This window comes from Malurus melanocephalus, unplaced genomic scaffold (genome assembly GCF_030028575.1).
Source record: "Malurus melanocephalus ecotype Western Australia unplaced genomic scaffold, MMel_1.1 scaffold_831, whole genome shotgun sequence".
Taxonomy (NCBI): domain Eukaryota; kingdom Metazoa; phylum Chordata; class Aves; order Passeriformes; family Maluridae; genus Malurus; species Malurus melanocephalus.
The window spans coordinates 142624-166322 of NW_026624063.1; the positions used below are offsets into that span (position 1 = coordinate 142624).

Below are 23699 nucleotides of genomic sequence, written 5' to 3' on the forward strand. Positions count from 1 at the left end.
CGGAGGGCGTCACCCCGGCAGGTGCCGCCCCCAGGGGTGTTCCCGGGCAGGTTCCCCGGGCCGGGGCGGTGTCCCCATCCCGCTGGGTCCCGTCCCCACCTGGCGGCGGGCTCTCCTCCCCGCCCCTGGGCGGCCGGGCCCGCTCCGCTCCGCTCCGCGCCGCTCCCCGCCCCGCCGGSCCGGCCCTGTGCATTGTGGTCCGGCGGCGGGGGGCGAACATGGCCGAGAAGCAGAAGCACGATGGGCGGGTGAAGATCGGCCACTACGTGCTGGGGGACACGCTGGGGGTCGGCACCTTCGGCAAAGTCAAGGGCTGAGTACCGCGGCCGCGGGCGGGGCCGGGCCGGGCCGGGTGCGCCCCTCGCCGCCGCCTCCCTCCCGCCGCTCCCGCGGCCTCCCCTCCCCTCCGCGCCGGCATCCCCTCCCTTCCCTCTGCCGCCGTTCCCCCGGCGGCTCCCGCAGCATCCCCGGGGACAGCGGCCGGCCGAGCCGTTCCCGGGGCACACGGGCGGGGATGCGGCGGTGCCGGGCGGCCGCTGGGAGATGCGGCGCTTGTCCCTCGCTGCTCCGGGCTGGCGCAGCCCCGGCGCCCGCGCTGCCGGCCGGACCCACCAAAACTTTGCTGCGGCGCTCGGAGGGAGGCGATGGGGAGGCTGGAGCGCGCACCGCGTCCTGCCCCTCGGTGCCGGGAATGCGCTCCCGGCTCCTTCCCTTCCCGAGGGGCGGCAGGAGCTCCGGGAGCGAAGGGGGTTCGTGCTGCCGCCCCTCCGAGCATCGCCCCGCGGAGCCGAGCGCGCCCCGCAGCCCCGGAGCGGCTCCGGCAGGGATGGGCGAGCTGCGGCTGCTCACCTGGGCAAGGGAAGGCTCCAAAGTGACCTTAGAGCACCTTCCGGTGCCTAAAGGCGCTGCGAGAGAGCTGGAGAGGGACTTTTGGYAGGGTGTGGGGTGGTGGGGAGCGGCTTCATGCTGACAGGGGTATGGCTAGATGCGATATTGGGAAGAAATTGTTCACTGTGAGGATGGTGGGACCCCTGGCATAGGGTGTCCAGAGAAGCTGTGGCTGTCTCATCCCTGGAAGGGGTCAGGGCGAGGTTGGACGGGGCTTGGAGCACCCTGTGATAGTGGAAGTTCTCCCTGCCCATGGCAGGGGGTGGAATGAGATGAGGTCTCTTTCGACTCAAACCATTCCAGGATTGCAGGATGGGGGAATTGTGTCAGGTTGGGGCTCCACTCTGGAATTCCTTGGCCAGTCATGCTGGAGCAGCCAACTCACATTGTGAAGGCATCAGCTTTGCTTTACCTGGCTGTGAGGTTTGCAAATATTTGTGTTTTCTTGTGAATTCTGCCACTCTGTGGAAATTTTAGTTTTTAAACAAGATACCAAAAAAAAAAACCCAGAAAACCCAAAAAATTCACTGTCTAAGCCGTGTTTCCCAGTAGGAAATGGGTTTAGCTCAAGCCAGGGGAGCAGCTGCCCCACTCATTGATCCCCCACCCCACTGGGATGTGGCTGGGCAAAGGGGTGCTGTGCCTGCTCTCAGCGACTGCAGTTTTAAAATAAACCCAAATTGACAGCAGATGAAAGAAACCACCACAACCACTGCAGCTAAGTCCACCTGTGACCATTAATCACGCCCCTAAAAATATATTGCTGCGTTTAATCCCAAACCACAAATTTACTGTCTAAAGAATTATCAGAATAAATACTTCTAACAGTAAGGACCATTTAAATCACTCGTGTGTACGAGGAGACCTCAAAAAGTGCTCCAAAGACAGGTTTTTTCCTTGCAGACCAATTTAAACCTGCCAACAATAGCCTTTTTTTCCTTAACTAACACAAATACCACCCACCCCACGTATGACCCAACTTTGGTAAAAATGGATGTTTTCCAAAGAAACATTTGCAATAATATAAAAGAGATTTCCTAGCTCAAAATCCTTTATAGGTTAGTAGTACCCTTTATCTGTTTGGTTTTTTTTTTCCTTAATATTTTGCCCACAACTGGCAGGTGAAATTTATACTTGAGACTGGGAACTGAAATTAAGAAATGGAATCTTCCATTTATACAGAATTATAGCATTTTAATTGAGTGAGCTTCAGAAAAACTTGTATTCTTGTGAGAAAAGTAAAGAGGTTTTTGTTGATTGATTTAAACATTGTGTGTTGGGTGTAATAATTGTTTTTTCAGTGAGAAGTCAGGTGCCATCTGTGACACTTCTTGTTGCTGGTGTGTCTTCTGCAAATTCTGCTTTGCACAAGGTTTTGCTTTTGGCAGTTTTTTCTACTTTGCTCCTCAGAGTTAAGAAATCATAATTTACAGTTGTTCGGGATTATTTTTGCTAAGRAAATAAGAAAATGGCAATGAAAGGGAGGATTTATTGGCTTGGGGTACAAACCAGAGCTTGAGCTYATGGCTGAAGCTGAGTGGTCATTTKAAGCCATCAGAAGCCAGAGACRTGGCARAAAAAGTCCCTTTTGGGGACAGGCTTAGCACTGCCTGGGTCATCAGGGAACTGATCCTCCTGAAAAGGAGCTGAACACTGCAAGAAACTGTTTTGTTTTAAGCCCATTCCGTTTCTTGATCTCATTTACAGAAAGTCCGCTCTAGGCACAGAGGGGAGCAAATGGGTTGGCAGATGAGAGCAGGATTTTGGTGATAATGCTGAAATCCCATCTGGGAATTTGGATGAGGATGCAGCATCTGTGGGGGGAGAGGAAGGTGGCAGGAGCTGATGAGGTGGATGGACAGGAGGTGTCATGTCCAGGCTTGAAGTTACCACACAGCATTTTTACCAAATACAGTTATTTTGCCTGTCCTCCAGGCCAAAGATGAGAATAATCTGTGAAAACAGAACTGTGGAGAAGATCTTGGATTTACAGTTTAGCAAAGCATTGGGGGAAGGAGGTGGCATCTCCTAAGAGCAGATTAAACAAATTGTGTTTGCCATAGGCACATCCCACCCTGTGGGTCCCCAAAAGCTCTCACACAACGAGGTTCACAGCGGGTGCAGCCTGGACAGCTTCAGTCAAAATCCAGCAGAGTAACCCAAATATTTTTTTAAAAATATTTATTATTTTTTCCCCATGTGATGCCACCCACAGCATGGGGGCCTTGGTGGTTTCTTTCCTACCCTTGTCTGCCACCAAAGTGACCAATCTGTGTCCCTCGAGGGCTGGCAGTGCTTGGGTTGTGTTTATGTTGGTTTTGATGGCCCCTCCACAGGCTCCAGGCGGGATCAGATCCCATTTTCCCAGGCCCTGTGGCATTGCTGCTGAAAGACAAACTTTGTGTCAGAGGGAAAATAAACCAAAGGAGACTGAGCAGAGGAAGGAAAGGACGACACAACGCACGGGCGAGTGGCACTGGGGCAGGATTAATGCAGCACTGCTAAATATATGCTTTGGATGGGTTTCATTTTTCTCTTTGGGCTGAGATAAGGGCCAGCACAGCTGATAGGAAAGGAGTTTCCTCACCCCTCCATAAGCTTCTACATTCCCCTGAAGCATTTGCAAAAATGTTAATGGCTTGTGCTGCCTGAGCTGGTAGGATAAAAAAAGTGTTGTAAAACACCATGCTGTCAAGGGGTTTTAATTATTATTTATGCTCGTGGTGCTGTAATCACTATTCCTCCTCATTTTTTTCCTTTTATAAAAATAATTAAAAGAGAAGACTCTCCTTTCCACTGTTTTAATTCAGGGAGGCAGTGAAGGGGAAGGAGGAGGTGTTCTCCCTACCAGCCAAGGCCACCTTGGGGTGAGGATCCTCCTCCGTGCCTGTGGGAGATTTGGGACCTGTCCCTCACTCCTGGGATCATCCTGGGGGTCAGAGATGGTGACTCTTGTCCCTACTGGCCATATAAAAATTCCTGCAGCTACAGAGAGACCTCAAAGACTTAAAAGTCTCCCACCCCAGAGGAAATTGTGTTCTCTCTTTGTCTCTCTCTCACTGAGTTCAAGGAGGCTTAACAAGTCACTGGGGACAGAAACAATAATATCTCTGTATCTAATGCTTACTGTAAGCAAAAGATGGATTACAAAATAGGCTGTTTATTTTTAATTATTAATGTGTTTGTGCTAGCAAACCTTTGCAGAGTYACACATTGTTTGTCACGGATGGGAAAGGGGATGAACTATTTGGCAATAGTATTAAAAACAATAATTATTCATTCTAGGCATGGCCCTTTTTTTTTTCCCCAAGTGTATAATAAAAATTTTTCAAAGCATATGCTGAGGCAAGGCTGGAAAGTGTTGTCCTAAAACAAAGGGTGGCAGAAATCAGGGCTTTTTCTCCTAGTTTGGTGAAAAAACTTTGCTTTAGCTCCCTGCAGCACTCCCCTGCTCTCCTCTCCCCAAGGATTCACCAGGGAAAATGCCTCCCTGGACTATTTACAGCACTCTCCTTGCACCGYACCAGAGGAATTATCTGCCTCCTCCAGCCCTCAGCTAATCCCTAAATTGCATCTCTGCTGCAAAGCTGAGTTTATTTTCATTCCATCATCTAGTAGTTTTAAGTATTACGAGGAATAAAATGGCCATGCAAAGTGGTGCTGCTTTAATTTTCAAGGGCAGTAAAGTGTTTTATTTTTAGGATGCTCTTCTTGGGGAAAGAATCTCTGGCARGTCTTATCTGGTGGCTAATAATAGTGACCTGGCGTGCCCTGGGTGCTGCTGCCCTGCCCTTCTCACGCCTCCTGCTCACCCCGTGTGCTTCTGATCAGCTCATTAGGGCTGCCAAAATTACAGCCTCTAATAGTGTAATAACAAGGTTTGCTCGCAATAATTAACTCCTTTTGCCGTGTGTTATTGCTGCAAGGGTGACGTGCGTAATTAGAGAGCACAAATATTTACTGTAAGCAGGCTTTTCTGTGCAGCCTTCAGGAAAGCTTCCCTGTTGAATATCATCACACTGGAAAAGAGTGGGAAGGGGYAGCTCGTGGTCTGAGAATTGTTTTGGGATATAAACATTCAGTTTTCAAGCAGTTTCTGCTCTCAGATTCAATATAAATCTTGCTTCCTGGGAGCTTTTTTTGTGTGGTCTGTTTATTGATAACAAATGGGTCCCAGGCTGAGCTCGTTTCACATCATTAAATGCAATTCCCCCAATAACAGAGGGGCTGCTCCCAGTTTGTGGTGGTGCTGATTTGTCCCTGAGCAGCAGGAGATAAACATCAGCATCTCAATGCACCAAGTGCTTTAAAAAAAACCCCAAACATATTGAAGTTTGCATCTTTCCTAAAAGCAGAATTTGCTCCTGCAGTCCAGCAGCGTTCCTGCAGCTCGTCATCAAAGCGAGAAGCACGCTGGAGGAAGTATAAATAGAAATTCATTTTAGTAATGCAAATCCTGCAGTCCTATTTTGGGCAGGGAAAATCCCTGTAGCATTTTTTTAAAAAAGAAGTGTGATGGTCTAGTTTTAAGACTGGGTTTATGAGGGATTTCGTCAACCAGTGTGTTATGGTGGAGATTCTCCTCTGCCATTTAAATATATCTGTCTCTGATTAATCTAGCTTTTACATGCTATAAATCCTTGCAAATTAGCTTGGGGTATGACCTCCTCCAGCAATTCACTCTGTTTTATTTAGTGGAGTGGTTTTGGCAGATAGGTCCCCTCTCTTCTGCCTTCTATGACTCCACAGGGAAAACAGGGAAGAGATAAAAATTTTAAAATATTTCACCCCTCATCTTTTKCTTTTTTTCCCYTTCAGAAGTGGCTTTTTGCTTATARTGTCCTAAACTGCTTGTGTGAATCCTGCTGCTCTGTTTAGTGACTTTGCAATGTTTTCTCTCTCTAATAGTTGGTGAGCACCAGCTGACGGGGCACAAAGTAGCAGTGAAAATAYTGAACAGGCAGAAAATCCGCAGCCTGGATGTGGTTGGGAAGATCAAACGAGAAATTCAAAACCTGAAACTCTTCCGGCACCCTCACATTATCAAACTGTGAGTACCCTCCCTGCCACGTGTTCAGCTACTCCTCTGGACACAAAGATGTCTCATGCACTGTTAACTGGGTTTCAGAGGAGGGATTAGAGTAGTAAAAAATGTGTTTGGTTAAGTTTTTGGGTGTTAAATCATYCACTGTCATGGRTTTTCCARAGAAGCTGTGGCTGCTCTGTCCTTGGAAGTTTTCAAGGCCAGGTTGGATGGGTCTTTAAACAACCTGGTCTGGTGGAAGGTGTCYCTTACCCATGGCAGGGATTGGAACTGGATGGGTTTTGATGTCCCTTCCAACCCAAACCATTCTGTGATTCCATGAATCGCACCATGGTCAGGCTCTTGRAGTGAAATCTTGGCCTCCGGTCAATAGGATTTATGTTTTAATGGACTGATTATCCCGAGCTTAAAAGAACATTTTCTCCAAAATTTATTATTCAGACACAAGTTTTGGAAGTCACTGCTTTGATGAACCTGAGTTTGAGTCGTAAATCAGCACCTGCACTGCAGCCTCTGGGGCTCCTGCTCAATCCCCAGTTTGTGCAGCCAGTCCACATTAACGAGGCACTCGATAATATCTTTGGCATTTCTATAAAAGAAAGCTGCTGAATGGSAACTGCAAGGCTAAGTTGACATTTAGGTCAGCCTTAAAACTGGCACRAGATATAGCAAATACCTGGGACTTAGAGGCAAGGGAAAACAAATTCTCTCTACAGTTAAATAACTAACCATGCAGCAACTGTTGACTTTAGAGTAACTTCACAGTTCTGTGGATTTATTGGAGAACAGATTGGTATTATTTCATGGGGGGAAAAAAAAAAAAAGCCAGAAAGACTCCTCAGCTGTGTACCCAGAGTCCTGCAAGTCCAATCCTGTTCACACATTTGTCAAAGCAATGGAAATTAAATCTGGTTTGACAATATCAGTGTCCTGTGGTACATGTTGCATTTGTGAAAAACAGTGATAAAGATGTGAGAAGGAGACTGGGGCACACAAACGTCTTTCAGTAAGTTTCTAAATGTATATAAAAGAAATATTGGGGCAGTTAACAGGAACTTGGATGCCTGTGTCCAAATGTCTGCAGAAAAACGAGGTTCATGCTATTGRTCTTTATGAGACTATCCCATGTGCCTTTGCCAAACTCTGAAAATTGCTGAAATCTCTTTGTTTCAAATTACAGCCCAGCTGTAAAAAAATGAAGAAATTCATAAAAAAAAAGAAGTAAACAACAACAAAACAATGAATGTGAAATAAAAGAGAGGGAGGTCCCAGCTGGTGCTGCTCTGAATTCCTGGGGCTGCATTGACCTCAGCTGATCACTGGCAGTTTATTCCAGCTGGGACACTGAAATGCCTTTACAGCACCCAGGGATCATTTTAAAGGAAAATGGAGAATAAATTTGCAAGTTGAAGGTGATACTCTGTGTTTTTTCTACCCATTCTAGAATATAGAAGGATTTAATATTTGAAAAATAACTTTGGGGTTGGGCTCATCTTTGTTTCTGTACCTGTCCAGAAGAAGCTCTCCCTAGTGCCTGGAGTTCTTTATCTTCTTTTTTCTTGATATGAGGGAAACCAGATGTATCCTCTCCTTGCCCCCAGCTAACCAAGCATTCATTATTAAAGCTGTTGTTGCAGATCTTGCCCAAAGGGGAAATTTGAAAGTCAGGGCAGTCCTAAATGTGATAAGATTGCCTGGCAGATATTTCAGAGGGTTATTTAAAAGGTTGAAGGCGAATCAGAGGTCTGGAAAAGAGGTCCTTTCACAGATAAGTGGAAGATTATACTGGAAACAAGAGGTGGCTTTTCAGAAGTGGAAAGCAACTGTAAACGCAAGATGCAAACAAAATCTTATTTGAAACATTGATGTGGAATTAATAATCTGTTTAGAAGCCTTTCCCTGTCCTTAATCACACATTTTTTCTAAATCTGCTTGTGTTTWTGAAGGTACCAGGTCATCAGCACACCAACAGACTTCTTCATGGTCATGGAGTACGTGTCCGGCGGGGAATTGTTTGATTACATCTGCAAGCACGGACGTGTAAGTGCCAGTCCTGAGCCAGCCCAAACACTTGTGTGGGAAGAGGATGATGTTCAGGAGCAAAACTTATGCTCAAGGGAGCACAGTTAAGGTTAAGGCCCAAAATAGAAGTTGCTTCACAGCAGCCCCATCTGGGGTGTCTTGTAGTGGCTCACACGAAACTTGGGTGTGATTTTTCGCAGCRTTCTCTGGTGTATTTTTGACCCTCAAGCCAAAATACCCAAGGGAACGTGTTGCTTAGGGCAAGTTTTTGGAATGCTGGCTTGTTTTTGTGATTTTTAGCTGTGGGTTGCCTGTCAAAACCCCCACGGTTCAGCAGCAAATTTATGGCATGGGAGGGGAAGATCTCTTGGTGTGGTCTTTGCCCCAGTCATTCACCTCTCCCAGATCCCCCTTGGCTCCATGTCAGGTTCTTTGAAGACTTTTCAAGGATGTGGCTTATCTGAACAACATTTTCAGATGCCAGCAGTCCCAGTGGGTATAAATCACTTGAGGTGTGGGTTGAGCCCATGAAATGTGAGATTTTGGTTACAAAGAGAATTGCCAGTGTCTGCCCCAGGAGCAGCTGCAGGGCAAGGAGAGAAAAATGGGCCAAAGTGGACATCCAGAATAAGGGTTCAGGTGAGGGATCAGCCCATCACATTTCCTCTCTTTTTATGGGCTACAAAATCAATACATTTACAGTAAATTGGGTTAGATTAGTGCCATGGTCGATGGAGCTGACTCAATTTTCTGTGTACAGTTCTGATTTCTCACACATTTTACCCATCTAGATCCTTTCAGTGACTCATTTGGATCCTTTCTTAACTTCTGCATTCATAAACTCAGCTTTTCGTGAAGGGAATCTTWTGGAATTCATCACTAAAAATAACAATTTGAAATACAGTTTCTCTAATATAGCTCATGCAGCTTTCTAGCTATACAGGTAATTAAAATCAGCACAGTATTCACCTGTTGTTTCCAGAGGAAGTTCGTGGGGAATTGCTCCCATCAACACTCTCTGTGGTGTTTTGTCCACTGGCACAGGAGGCTGTGGTTTGATAGGTGCCACCTTTATGTTCTTGTTGGCAGCTGAGGTAAATTGAGGTCTCTGTGCTGTATCATTTACAAACCCTGGCACACTGTAAAACTCAAGGGTGAGAAATCTGCTTCATTTGCTGCTGCTGGTCTCGGGCACGCTGGGATTTTCTCTCTGCACCCTGGAAGCTTTTGGCTCCTTGCTGAGCCAAACCCCAGGGCTGTTCCCTCTGCTGTCCCCACAGGTGGAGGAGGCTGAAGCTCGGCGCCTTTTCCAGCAGATCCTCTCTGCTGTGGATTACTGCCACAGGCACATGGTGGTGCACAGGGACCTGAAGCCAGAGAACGTGCTGCTGGATGCCCACATGAATGCAAAGATAGCTGATTTTGGTATGTGACCCCACAAGGAGCAGCATTCCAGAGGTGCAGCCAGCGCTGCTGGAGCGTGGCCGAGGGTGGAGCAGCCGTACAAAAACCCAGAGCCCTCTGCCACAACCACCTTAAATCCCACACTTTAAACACTGAGCAGGGATTGCCCATTGCAGGCTGCACTGAGAATGGAGTAATTTGTAAATCTCTGCTGTATTTTAGTGCAATCACCCACCATGAAGTTTACCTAATTTATGTTAGAGGCAGGCTCGGTGCAGCTAGTTCTGGGTGAGCTGTGTTTATTTTCCTGCATGTTCTCTCTCCGTTTGGCCGTGTGCTCTTGGCCTCAATTCATTTCACCAACCAGCAGTAGCAGGAGTCTTTAAGTGGCATTACAGATTGAAATCCATTAAAATACCCCAGCTACCAGCTCTGTCCTGGTGAGTCCTTTCTAGCAATGTAAATCCTTCTGAAGATTTACTCATTTCACGGCCCCACCCAATTCCCATATGAAGTGAGTGCTCTGGGATGAATTATGCTCTGGGATTTGCGGCTTARAGAAGTAAAATTAGCCTGGAGTGAGTATTTCTTGGGTGTGGATAAAAAATAAACCCCAAACCAATAATAACAATAATAACGAAAACAATAATAATTTTCAAATCAGCTCAAAGGAGTCTATCTAAATTATATCAGCAGTTCCCTCCAAATACCCACTTCTCACAGATTCCTCCATGGCTGGACCTTCAGATCAAACATCAGGATGTAATAAACATTTTGTTTTTAGGGCTGTCCAATATGATGTCCGATGGTGAATTCCTACGCACCAGCTGCGGCTCCCCGAATTATGCAGCCCCTGAAGTCATCTCTGGAAGGTAAGATGTGCCATTTCTAATCACAGTCTGTGTGAGCACATGGATTTTAAATTTGTTCTTGGTATTGGAAACAGCTTTGCACATCTAGTGAAAGCAGCTGAATCCTTCCAACCTGGATTTTATGTTTGGGTGAATCTGTTGGCAGAGATCTGAAGGTTTTCTCGGTTATTTTACTTCTCAATAGCTGTGACAGCAAACCAGGTTTTGCTACAGGTGTTTACTTTGGAGGAATTATTAATACCAGATGCTGACTGTTTATATTGCTAATTAAAGAGGGTGAAAATGACTCTTTGGATGCAAATACTGAGGTTCCAGGTGGAAAGGATTTTCCAGGCCACCTCCTCCTCTCCTGCCCACCTTTTATATGAAACAGTGTTAATGAGGAAAACCATTCACAAACAAATTAACCAGGAAGATCTTTAATCACTTCCCAACACCTGTACTGAAAATATTTGTTTTCTGGTTCCTTAAGCAAGGGATTTTGGTTGTGGTAGTAGRTTCAACCTTCAGAGCTTTGTTATGAACTGAATAATTGAATTGATAAACCTCCTCGGTGGTTGCATCTCTCACCATGAAACATCTGTACAGCACATGGAGGGTTGGACACACTCCACAAGGCTGAATTGGACTTTTACTTGTCGATACAGAAGTGTTACCTCGTATATTTTGCTGTCAGGAACAGAAATTACAAAGAATGTACATATTTCCCTAATCTCTCTGGAATAGTTTAGCAAGGATTGCRAATACAGATTTTCAAATTTTCAGTCCTCTGTGTGGCACTTCAAACTCTGCATCTCATTATCTGCCCCTTTTTCTTTGARTCTCCCTTTGCCATGAGCTTTACTTTTCCTAATCCAATGTCTTTTTGCCTATAGCTGTAGCTTTTAAATAGAACATTTTGTTCAGAATGCTTTTGCTGTGATTATGATTATTTTATCCCTGTTTACACCAGAGCAAGTGTTGGCAGAGCATCCCAGGAATTAGACTAGCATCCAAAAACCCTGTTGTGGCTACAGCTCTGTGTGTGAAATCAAGTAAATCCTCATTGTCAAGAAYGGGGAAAAGCCAGAAACTTCTGGGATTCCAAAAAAAAATACTAACACAATTTCCATTTCAGTAAAGGCCAGACACATGTTTCTCAGTTTKTGCAGGAGACAAGGCTCATGGCAGATCAGCAAGAAGGATTTAGTCCCTGAGTGTTCCAAGGGTACAGGCAATGCAGCTTAGTAACAACAAAAGTGAGGAGAAAAACCAAATCCAAGCCCCACATGTTGTAGATTTTCAGTGGCTGCAGCTGCATCCCTCCCTCAGCACTCTCACCCACGGTCTCAGGGCTGCCYGAGTTTTGTGCCCCTGCTCAGTGTGCCCAGCTGGCCTCTTCTCAGAGCTGTAGAGAGCTGCATTTTGGGGGGTTAGGCACAATCCACCCTCTCCCTGCCTTGCTGGTGGGTGTGTGGGGCAGGGGGAGCTGACTCCTGGCTCCTGCTGCTTTTCCTGCTGGAGCACAAAAGCAGTGGAGTGTGACAGCTCAGGTTTCAGAGCCATAAAAAGGCATCTTATTAGAGCCTAAAAGCCCAAAATACTGTTCAGGCAGTGCAGTTATCAGCAAAAGAATCAGGGCATTCTGATCTGTGGGAACTGGGCATGGAGGCAGGACTGAGCTGCCATCCAGCTGATCTCTGCCTTTCCAGAGTGACTTTACTGCTGTCCCTGGCCTTGGCAGGGCAAGTCTCACCCTTGGACAAGCAGACCCAGTGTTTTGGGGTGTTCAGAGAATGGCCACGTGCATGAGCAGTGTGGTTTCTACACTGCTGTGTCTGCAGTGATGCTTTTCAGGAGGGGCAAGAGCAGGATGCCAAAATTTCATTAAGAGACTTCTGCATTTGCATTTCAACCTCTGTATTTTGGTAGGGCCTCACAGCCCAAGGGTAATTGTYGCCTCAAGCATCAGTTGTAGCAAAAGGAGATAAGCAAACTGAGCAAGGAGCAGCACAACTGCATATTTGGGATGTCCTGAGCTGGTGGTGGCAGGGAGCACTGASATACCAGCACACAAACTTCCACCAAAAATAAACACTCAGAGATGAATGGCTGCTGCTGTTCAATCTGCCTCATTCAGTGAACAGAAATTTCTGGCTGAGCCTTCAAGGCAAAGGAACAAACAGCCCAGCAGAGCTCTTGGAAATGTGGGGTTTGGCTTTTTGGAGAGTTTAGTGAGGCAGGGGTGTACCCAGGAGTGTGGGCAGCCAGTGCCAGCTCTGCCATTGGTTTCCCCGAGCAGTTTTGGCTGAGGCAGCTTTGATTTGGAGAGAATCACACGAGCAGCCCCAGGTTGGGCTGAGCTTTGCCCCTGGTGGAGCTGGGAGTTGATACTCCCACCTGCACCCTGAGGAGAGGAGGGGGTGACACAGAACCTGCACCCTGACCAAGAAGAGAATGGGAGTTTCACATTTCTCCTGCCCTTTGCAGGCTCTATGCTGGCCCAGAGGTGGACATCTGGAGCTGTGGTGTCATCCTCTACGCCCTCCTGTGTGGCACCCTGCCTTTTGATGACGAGCACGTCCCCACCTTGTTCAAGAAGATCCGGGGGGGAGTATTTTACATCCCTGAATACCTCAACCGCTCCGTGGCCACGCTCCTCATGCACATGCTGCAGGTGGACCCCCTCAAGCGAGCCACCATCAAGGACATCAGGTCAGCTGGGGTGGGCTGGGGTGGGCTGGCTGCCTTTGGGGGTCTTCAGTGTCCTGGTGACTGTGCTGGGGGTCACCTGCTGGCAGGTGGGCAGGGTGGTTTTTGAGAGTARTCAGCTAATCCAGATGTTTTTTGTCCCAAATGATTTAATGAGCAGCCCTGCACCCTTCTGAGAGGTGGGTGCTGCTGGCTGGAAGTGGGTGATGATGAATAGGATGAGGATTTTATGTATATATTATGTACCTATATTTAAAATTCTACTTCACTGCATTTTGAAATTACCTTTGAAAATCTCCCAATTGCACTTAGCAAAACCAGCTATAGCATGCAATAATCCTAAGAACTTCATATCCACCAGACACTTTTCATCACTTTATTTCAAGACCACCTCCCTCTGAGTACCAGCAAAAGAGGGTAATCATTGTACTTGCTGTGTATCCAGTAGAAAAGGAGGAGAAACCCAAGAATTATCTGTAAATATTTGATATACTTTAAAATGTAAGCAAATGGCTCAATTTTAAAGGCAGCACAGTTTTCCTGTGTAGTCAGTGAGTGCGGTGCCTATGAATCTTTTATTTGAATGCTTTGCTGTAGAAATTCCAGGTAAAGTGAAAAATTGGGCTCTTAAGCAGACATTTCTGTCTGCAGATATCATCAAAGGAAACTTTAAATGTTACTAGGACTTCCAGGAATTCTCAGGTTTTTAAAGCATTTTTAATGGCCTGCCTTAATTTTACCCTACAAGTAAACCCATGCAAACTCCCTTTCTTATTTCTTAACTCCTTCAGATTAGAGGATTTAATTACACTTTGGAGCACCAGCACGTGTAGCAAGATTACAGTCGGTACACAGAAACTATAGACAAAGCAGTGCATGGCTTTTGGACAATTATCATTGATTTCATTGAGAATTGGATAGCTTTGATGGTCTGAATCTCCATCAGGCCCATGGGAATCCCATGGAAGTTTTGAGGTTGTAGTTCCAAGCCCAATGTGTCAGGGTTGTCCCAGTCCAGGCTCGGTTTTGCTCCCAGTTCATCAGCCGGGGTTTAGCCTTGTCTGGCCGTGGTTTCCCCACCTTGCCCAGCACAGAGCTCACAATTCCTCCCCCCTGCCCTCCCCAGGGAGCACGAGTGGTTCAAGGAGGAGCTGCCCAGTTACCTGTTCCCCGAGGACCCTTCCTACGACGCCACGGTGATCGACGACGACGCGGTGCGCGAGGTGTGCGAGAAATTCGAGTGCACCGAGTCGGAGGTGATGAACAGCCTGTACAGCGGCGACCCCCAGGACCAGCTGGCCGTGGCTTACCACCTGGTCATCGACAACCGCCGCATCATGAACCAGGCCAGCGAGTTCTACCTGGCCTCCAGCCCTCCCACCGGCTCCTTCATGGACGACAGCGCCCTGCACATCCCGCCGGGCGTCAAGCCGCACCCCGAGCGGATGCCGCCGCTCATCGCCGACAGCCCCAAAGCTCGCTGCCCTCTGGACGCCCTCAACACCACCAAGCCAAAGCCCCTGACGGTCAAAAAGGCCAARTGGCACCTGGGGATCCGCAGCCAGAGCAAACCCTATGATATTATGGCCGAGGTGTACCGGGCGATGAAGCAGCTGGACTTTGAGTGGAAGGTAGGGAGTGCTGCTGCTCTGGGGTGGGCTTCCAGCACCATTTTCCCATAAACTCAGGGAGGTTTGTAAAAAAAAAAAACCTCAGGGAGGTTTGTAAGTGTGGTCACAGCCTCACCTGTTTCCAGATAAATGTCCCCATCTTGTGATCCCCTCTGCTATTCCTCATTAATGCAAACTCACTGAATTCCTCGTTAATGCAAACTCGCAGTGCTTTGGTGTCAGTGGTGTTTATTTATGCTGTGAAATAAGGATTTGCCTTCTGAGTGCTCAGAGCCTTTGGCTGCAAAGATGGTTCTGCCTCGTTTAGCTGCAGGGATAAGAGGAGCTGTTCACATTTCTAATTTTAGTGGCTAATTCCTTTGAGGTCATCGTGAGTGCTCCTGAGCAGGGGAACTCTCATTATTTCTGCCTGGTCCTGTCAGGGCTGAAATGCTGAAATGGCAGAGTGTGCATCTTCCTAAAGGATGCAGGGATGAGGGGCAGGGGGCCTTCGACTGCAGGATTTGTATCACTGGTGGTCTTTTCCTTGATGGAGGTGCAGCAGTGCTCRTGGACCAGATGTGTTTTCAGACAGTTATTGCTGCCTCAGTTTAGGGTTCAGCTTCTTGATTTGTAAACCCAGATGTKTTAGTTGACAGTACTCACTGCAGGTGTTTCTCCAGGGCTGTGCAACATCTAGTCACAGTCTTTTTCAAAGTTGGGGTAATAAATCCCTAAGTTAGTCCCGGATCTCTGCCGCTGTGCCTGACTCCCCAAATCCCGGTGCAGCCCCTGAGGTGAGCTCTCCTGGCTTGTGGCCTTTGGCAGCAGCATCCTGCGAGCAACAGCAGCAAGGTAAGGAGAATTTCAGCCCAGATCTTCATYAGCAGAGGAGTTCCCCTCCTCCCTCCAGGTCCCAAGTGTTGTACTGTGTGAATTTCACAGTGCTGCTTCTTTAAAAACCTCCTGACTCTCCTTATTTTTGATAATATTACATCGTTAAAGCCATGTAACTCCCAGAAACCCGATTTCCCTGCACCAGGCAGGAGATGGACCATGGCCAGGTGCATTTGCTTACACCAGCCAGACATTTGTTGGCTGCTTGGTTTTACAGAGAGAGAATAAACCTGCTGTATTTCTGGTACAGCCTCACAAACCAACTCAGCCCAATGTCTTTGTGTAGGCAGCGGAGCTTATTTCATACGGGGAGGTTTCACAATAGCCTTTCCCACCCTAAGAATAACTTCAGATGTGACTCTTCATCACAGAAACTCTGCCATCCACGCAGTTGCTTCATAAATATAGTGCAGAGAAAAGATCTCATTGCAAATGAGGTGCAGCAGATTGTRAGGTGGGAAGCAGCAAGGGGAAATGCACAGCTTGAGGCTGATCCATGAATGCTGAGTTTAGCTGTGCTGATGGGAGAGGTTGCTCTGCCCAACTTGTCCTGATTTATGGACACTGTCCTCGTGTGTGGGTCCACAAGTGGATTTTTTGGTTCATGTGGCTGGTGAAGGAGGAGCAAACATCACTTTTGTGCCTGGCAGATGGGTCACTGCAGTTCCTCCTCCAGCAGCTGGTGAATCAGAGCCTGAAGAAGAATATTTAAAGATAGGAGGAAGTGAAGCCATTTGATTGATTTTACAGGCATTATCCTTTTGAGAAACTGTTGTCCCCAGACGATGTCTTGCTTATATTTGGAAAAAATAAGGTGTGAAGTGTTCCCCTTGCTGCCTGGAATGCCCATAATGAGGGCACATTTCCCRTTGCAGGTGGTGAATGCCTACCACCTGCGGGTGCGCCGCAAGAACCCCGTCACSGGCAACTACGTGAAGATGAGCCTGCAGCTCTACCAGGTGGACAACCGCAGCTACCTGCTGGACTTCAAGAGCATTGATGGTGAGTAGGAGATGGGGAACACAAAGAAGGGCAAGGCTGGAAGTTTAAAACCCATTCTCTGTGTTTTGAAGCGCTTACGTGGCTGAGTGAAGTTGGCAAAAGCCCTCTTGAGCCATTCGTCTGCATTACTGTTACCATTTCCTTACCACGCCTGCATTGCAGCTGCCAAACTGATCCTACTTTTTCTTCTTTCTCCCACTTTTTTTTTTTTTTGCTTTCCAAGATGAGGTGATGGAGCAGAGGTCTGGCTCCTCCACGCCCCAGCGCTCCTGCTCGGCCGCGGGTTTGCACCGGCCACGCCTGAGCATCGACGCGGCCGCGGCCACCGAGTGCCAGGCACTGATGGGCTCCCTGAGCGGCTCCTTCGTGGGCAGCATCCCCTCGGTGCCCCCACGCCTGGGCAGCCACACCATGGACTTCTTYGAGATGTGTGCCAGCCTCATCATGGCCCTGGCCCGCTGATGGCACCGCCAGGATCTGCGCTGACTCACCCGCCCCTGGTTTCTTTCACATCCTCGTTCTTCTCCTCCTCCTCCTCCTCCCCYGGYCACTCCACGGAGCCAAGTCCAAATCCAAAACCTGCTCCCCTCTGACAAGGCACRGAGGAAGTTAACTTCATTTCTCTCCTGGTGCCTGGTGAAATTTATCCAGTATCCTTTTTTTTTTTTRACCTAGTGAACACCGTGGGCAATGTGGAGGCTGTAAAGTAACAAAGGTATCACTGAGTTTTTGGGAAACACCTCCCCCCTGGTTCATCCTGAGTTAAGGGAGGCACAGCCAAGGTTCCTACAGGAGGGTTGATGTCTCCCCATTGCTGTGCAGAGCAGGGGCACGATGGGCTGGGCCAGGGCAGAGGTGTTGACCAGGAGCTCTATGAAATGGAGTGGAGGGGCCATGAAGCAACTCTGCAGTGTTCACACCCGGCTAATCGGCCTCTCTTAACACTTTTCTCCCCAAAACAGCAGCTGCTTAGATGCTTCTGCACTAGTGCAATACGGCCTCCCTCCCCTGTCTTTTTCCCTCTGCTAAAGATGGGGAGGGAAAGTGAGATGTGCAGAGGTCCTGTGGCAAACCTGCCATGGGGAGGTTTGCAGAGGAGCGTCCCTAAGGTGCTTTATTTCCTCCCGAGAGCTCCGGACAGCACTGACCCGCTCCCYACGTTCGGAGCTGAAGGCAGATCGCCTTTTCCCAACCTTCACCATCACCTCCCTCCTACCTGCTGGTTCTCTCTGCCTCTCCTCACCAGGGGCTGAATCCCAAGCTGGTTTTGGGCGAGCAGAGGGCAGGTTTGGGATCACCCACCTGGAAATGTGAACAGCGTTGGGATCAGCCCTGTCCGGCAGCACCACACAGCTCCAGAGCACTCAGCTCTCACCTTTCCCAGGAAGCTCTGCCTGTTGTCAGCTCCCTCAAATCACTGCCAAATCTGCCTTCCCTGCTGCTGGAGACTCATTTTCCATGCCCAAGGGCTCTCCCGTCCTGCTGCTGCCCGTGACCTTCGCCACGCCGCCGATCAGGCAGGGGTATCCCAACACGGAATTTTACTCTTCCTTTACTACTGGCTGTCTGAAGGATGGGGTTTCATTTTTTAAGACAAACTGTGGGGATTTTTAAGGTTAAATTCTTGTTACCCAGGGGTAAACCCTAATGCATGTGTGATTTCTTTGTTTAAAAGAGTTATTATTTTTTATTACACAGGATTAATCTAATGGGCAGCGTCGGCATCTGCTTGGCTTTGACATGGTATTTAATTCCATTTACTTGATTATGAAGTAATAGTCTGATCAAGGAAAAAATGCTTTATGAAAACTTTGCCAAAAAATCCTGGGTGGGGGGTTTGGTTTAGTTTTTTTTTTTTTCCTTTTGCATTGTGTTTTAAGAAACAGAGCAAAAAAACTTTTGCTGGTCCCAGGTATGCAGACATTCAACTTGAAAAAAAATTTAATCAGTCTTTTTGATAGCTTCTGATGACTCACTGAGGTTTTTTGCTGGTGTTTTTTTTGTACAGTTGCACTTTAATTTATACTTACTGCAAGTTTCTATGAGAAGCAAGGAAGAGAACAACACAGTAAGCCTTTTTTTACTAATCATTTAAGGTAATCAAGACAAACACGGGATATTTTTGCCATCTACTGGCAGTTAAATGGACATTTTCAGCTTGAAGTCCCTTTTTTTTAAAAAAGAAAACCACAGAATTGCCTTACTTTTGTTACAGATTGTGCTTGGATCCTCACTAATGTGACTTTACAGCTCAAATTTTTCCAGAAGCCGCACAAAGTAGAAAGCTTCCCCAAAAAAAAAAAAAAGAAAAAAAATTAGTTTTGCTATTAAGCTTTTGAACACTAAATCCAACACAGCAGTGGTTGGACTGTAAACCCACAGCAGAACAGTTCTGTTTTTAGAAGAAATACTGGAAATATTTGTAGTGCTCCTAGGTTTTGTAATGAGCCTTTTATTCTATTAGGATTATTMAATAACTATTCTGGGGTGGGGGATGGCTTTGGTGCTGTGGCTGCCGGGCGATTCGTGTCCCCAGTGCTGTGGTGKGAGCAGCACATCCCTGGCAAGGAGRGAGAAGCCAAACTCCTGCATGCAAAAAGAACCCCAAACCCCACCCCAGAGTCAAAGTGAGCAGCACCCAACCCTTCAGCAGCTTTTGGATCAAGGCTGAGACACAAGCAAAGAGCCCTGAACAGTTTTGGGTGAAGGAGATAAACCMCTTTGGGAAGGAGCAGGAGCAGCTGTAGGGACAGGCATTAATTTCCATCCAGGAAACAGCAACGAGTGAAATGTGTTTGAAATGTTGAAGGCTTTTGAAATCTTCACTCCCAGCTGAGCATCTTGCCAAATCCTGGAGGCACCTGTAGCCTCCTCGATCAGGGGCTGGTGTGCTGGAATCTGAGGGTCAGGGGCAGGTAGATGTGTTGATGTCCTGTTTTGAATTGACTCTTGTCCTCTGGGATTTCCTACCCAGCAGAACTAATGGTGTTAAGCAGCAGCAAACACCCTGGGGAGGAAATATTTGCTTCCTGGAGGTGGCTGAGATTTCTCTGTTGTAGAATTAGCCCCTTGTGGCACTTGGCATCTTCTCAGACCCGTGTGATGTGGATCTGCAGAACCAGTCCTGCCTGGGAGGCAGCAAGAATTACTTCATTTTCCATATGGAGAGGTACAAAGAGATGAAGGAATTTCCCTGCTCAGGGTCAGCAGAGGCAGTGGAGGGAGCAGGACTGATGGAAGCACCTCCTCAGTGACCACACCGGATTGGATTGTCCATCACAGCCTCACCCAAAWCCGTGCTGCACTTTGAAATACTCTGAGGACTTCTCACTTCTTTTTGTTATTTTTTTTTTTACCTTCAAGCAGGCTGTGTTCTGTTTCCCAGCTGCAGAGGAGCTGCTGACCTGCAGTTACATTTTCCAGAGGAGAAGTTTAACTTTCACACACTGTTACACTGTGGTCGGCTCTTTTTGAGTTACGCTGGTACRTGCACAAGCGTCGGGAAAAGCAGGGTAGACAATATTTGAACTGCAGAAACTTGAATTACTCCAAGTGCAATTCTTTAGAAGCCACTGGACAGCTGTGCTTTRCAAGCCACAAACTCACCCAAAACTTTGCTTCAGCCCGTGGAGGAGGGAGACAAAATGAAAAGGATGAAGAGTTCAGATAAGCTCCGACAGAAACCTCTGGCTCCTGGATGAGTTAATTCAGAAATACCTTGTGCTGCTCTTGGTGGAAGCTCTATAAATGTATTTATTATATATGCATACATGCATATATAGAAAATGTAGATGGCATCACTGGCCTCAGCTTTATTCTCCCAGCAGAGCAGCTGTGTCCCCTGGGCACTGCCACACACACCCTAATCCCAGCCTCTGAGAGGACCTGCAAAAAGGGGATGATTTTTTTTCTAATCCCTCTTTTAGGCAAAGCCCCTGAGTGGCTTGGCTGACCCCATCAAGCTCCGCATGGCCTTGCCCAGGGATGGGAGGACAAGTGGCATCAGCAACTGTGGCAATCCTGCCCTTCCACCATGGCCAGGTTTATTTCCAGGAGTTACAGCTGAGCAGGTGAAGGCAGCAGGATGGTTTTTTTTTTCCCCTTGACAGGTCAGAAATGCACCTTGAGCTGTGTGTRTTCCAGTTTGGCATTTTGTGAGGCGTGCACAATTCCAGGGCGAGTTGGCCGGTCAGTGCATGTGGTGTGCGCGTTCCTGGTGTGGTTATGGTGGCGTCGGTGTCGGGATAGATGAGTTCTGAACAAAACAACCCTCCTGCCCACTCCTTTTCATTTCACTGCTCTCCACTGTCAGCACACAGCCCCGTGGGAGGAAGAGGGGTCGGTGTGCAGGGCACGGCCCCTTTGTGCCTTCGCTGYGCGTTTGGGAGCGCTGGAAGCGGCAGCTCCGTTTCACGAGGTGCACAATTTCCCTGCTCCCACAGAATCCCCCCGCTGAGACATGCAGGMCGTGTTTCTGAATACTTGAAGTACCATTTGTTGTGCAATTATTTGGCTTCGCCCTTTTATTAGCTGAGAGGAGAGAGGGAAGAAGAATCGCACATCTGGATGAGCCAAACCGACCGCAGCTCGAGCTCCCGCTGTTTTTTTTTTCCTGGAAGGTTTTAGGATCTGGTTTTGTTCCAGGTGTATGATGTACCTTACTAGAGTCACCTTTCTTAAGGTCTTACTTTGGTATGGGCTTTTCATTTAGTGCTTTCCTTTGGCTTCCTCAGCCCTCCCTTTCTATATCCCTTTTTCATCRTTCATTTATTTAARAAAARRAAAAAAAAAGCAACAGCTTCTTGTAATTCTGAATTTCCAGTCTGCCTCCTGGCCGTGGAGTTAACGATTCAGAGGTACCTCACTCCCAGGCCTGACAGATGAACTGGGTTTCAGAGTTCCCACTTTACACCCACTGATGGAACACTGACTTTTGCAGAGAGCACACCTGGTATTCGATGCACAGATCTTTGCTCATTTTTATCCTCGAAATTAGGAGAACTGGACTGTAAATCAGAGCTCTACCTGCAAGCACGAGTACACTTTTGGTGTTATGAAAAGTCTGTTTTTAACAAAAGCCTTGAAGTTCCTGCTGAAGCTGCCTTAATTTAAAAATCAAAGTTTATTTGTAAGACTCATCTCTGGTTATTTTATTTTTTTTTTTTTTTCAAGTTTGGAAGTAGTTTATTTATCCTCATCTCACAAAGCTGTGAAGTAGGTCCTGTAGCCATGGTAATATTTATTCTTGTTGCTGAAAGCATGTTCATGTGTTCTGTATCATGTTATATTCACGTGGTTTGTACCTCAATGCATTTGTTTTGTTTTTTTTCTCTTAGAGCACAAAGCAAAACTGAATCCCAGGATATCTGTGGTGTCYGTGGCCCAGCATCTTTGGGTGAACAACTCTCTGAGAGAGGTGAACTGGACTTGTCCACTGCAATTTTTAAATTCATACTCTTAAGGAGTATTTATGATTTATAATGTTATGTATTAATTTTTTTTGGGGGGGATTCTTTTTTTTGTTGTTGAAATACTGAACTTTAAAATTTCTGAGTAGAAGCATCCCTTCAAACATATCATTAATATGAAGCTCAGGGAAAAAAAAAACAAAGAAAAAAACCAAAAACCTGAGCTCTATAAATACTCCRTCCTTCTTGATGTTTTCTATTTTGTCAGCTGAAGGCCTGGAGAGGGTTTTGTTTTCCAAATCATGGCTTTAGTACTTTCTGTTRTGGGAGGGCACAGAGCCCTGGTTCAGTTTTGTCCTTTGTGCATTAGATAATCACAACGAAGCCTTTTTCCTTCCATTTATGGTGTGGAAAGTGTTTCTCGGTGTACTGCACTGCATGTGATAGCTGTCTCCATGGTTGACATTTGCACTTTAATAAACTCAGAGATGAAAAGAGATAAAAGCAGCAAATCCTTCRAGTTTCCTTTTTGCACGGTGCCCTTCCTCGGGCTGGGGTCGGCAGCTGGAATTTCCCTCTGGAGATCCTTGCACATCCCATCCATGGGACCACGAATATTCTCAGGGCTTGGTGAGGGGCAGAGGGGCAGGGAGGGGAGGTAAAATTTCCATATTAATAATTTAAATAGCTTCCCCAACCCAAAATCCATGCCAGGAGCCAGGCCCGTGTATTTACAGGCATCCATCTGCTGACGGATCTTGTAAAGAGAGAGAAGCATTTTAAAGACATCATGCAGGAAAACTGTTGGGGACAGAACTGGGGATTGGATGTAAATCCAGGTAAAACTCAGCTGCAGGAAATGCTCCAGGTTTGTCCTTGTCCTATCACCKTTTTACACAATTTTAGTTCTCTCAGACTCAACCAACTCACAACTGTTATCACGATGGTTTCCCCTTACAGAGGAAATGTGGAGGAATGGGGTTTAACACTCACATGAGGATTAAAATGGTAAGTTTTGATGTGGTTGGGATGTACTATATAAAAGAAAAAAAAGAAAAAGGATGAGTTTAATTTCCTGACCAATCTCTTGACCTAAATATAACCAAYTTGTGGTTTCATTGAGGAAATCTAAGTTGCTGTATCTAAAGCATTTTTTGTGTTGTCTGGAGCCAGCCCATAGCAGACTCTTCTGTGCATTGGAATGTGTCCATGAGGGAAAAAAAAATATTTCTAAGGGTATTGCAAGGCAATCTTGCATTAAACCAGCTGCCACTGGCAGTGCAGAAATTTGTGTTCCACARGGATTTGGGGCACAACCCCACAAGGACTGTGCATCACCACACCGGGATCAGGGCCTCTCATGCCTATCACAGGATATATATGGGGARATTACTAAAAAAATATAGTTTAAAATAAAAAAAAAAAAACCTTGTTAAATAACTTTCTTGGGAKGCAAAAAAGAGCTGGCACGTGTGGCTAGCACAGGGTTTGCCCATTGTGCTCACAGAGGGGGTGATTATTGACCTCACAACTCATGAGTGAGCTCTGGCAAGGGAGGAGGATGAGGAAGGYGTGGAGGAAGGGGGAGTTTGCCTCATGGTATCCATCCCAAACATCTCCAAGGGAAAAAAAAAATCCCAAACCCCATGGAGAAAGCATCTCTAGCACTTCCCTGGGGGTGATTCCCTGTGAAGGGATGAAGGTGAAGGACACAGGGCACGTCCCAGCCCGTGCCAAAGCCAAACACACACTCCAGCTCCCCAAACTCCCCCTCTGCACCAGAGAAATGCAAATATTTGGGCTGGCAGGGCTGCAAAGCTGCGCATGCTTACAGCTTCAGGGATTTTTAATTTTTTTTTTT

General features: G+C 47.0%; 1 protein-coding gene across 2 annotated transcripts; it reads left to right on the forward strand.

The window, feature by feature from the left end:
- The first annotated feature begins 96 nt into the window (after nt 1-96).
- Nucleotides 97-17665, forward strand: PRKAA2 (protein kinase AMP-activated catalytic subunit alpha 2). 2 transcript variants are annotated; one of them, XM_057385480.1, is made up of 9 exons: nt 97-287; nt 5797-5938; nt 7879-7972; nt 9235-9379; nt 10143-10230; nt 12700-12924; nt 14048-14552; nt 16304-16430; nt 16654-17665. In XM_057385480.1, exons 3-9 carry the CDS (start codon nt 7913-7915, stop codon nt 16890-16892), a joined length of 1389 nt encoding a protein of 462 aa, XP_057241463.1. In that variant the 5' UTR covers nt 97-287; nt 5797-5938; nt 7879-7912; the 3' UTR covers nt 16893-17665. The 2 variants fall into 2 exon arrangements, with proteins under 2 accessions (XP_057241463.1, XP_057241462.1); XM_057385479.1 differs by having other exon boundaries at nt 164-312.
- Nucleotides 17666-23699: the final 6034 nt, after the last annotated feature.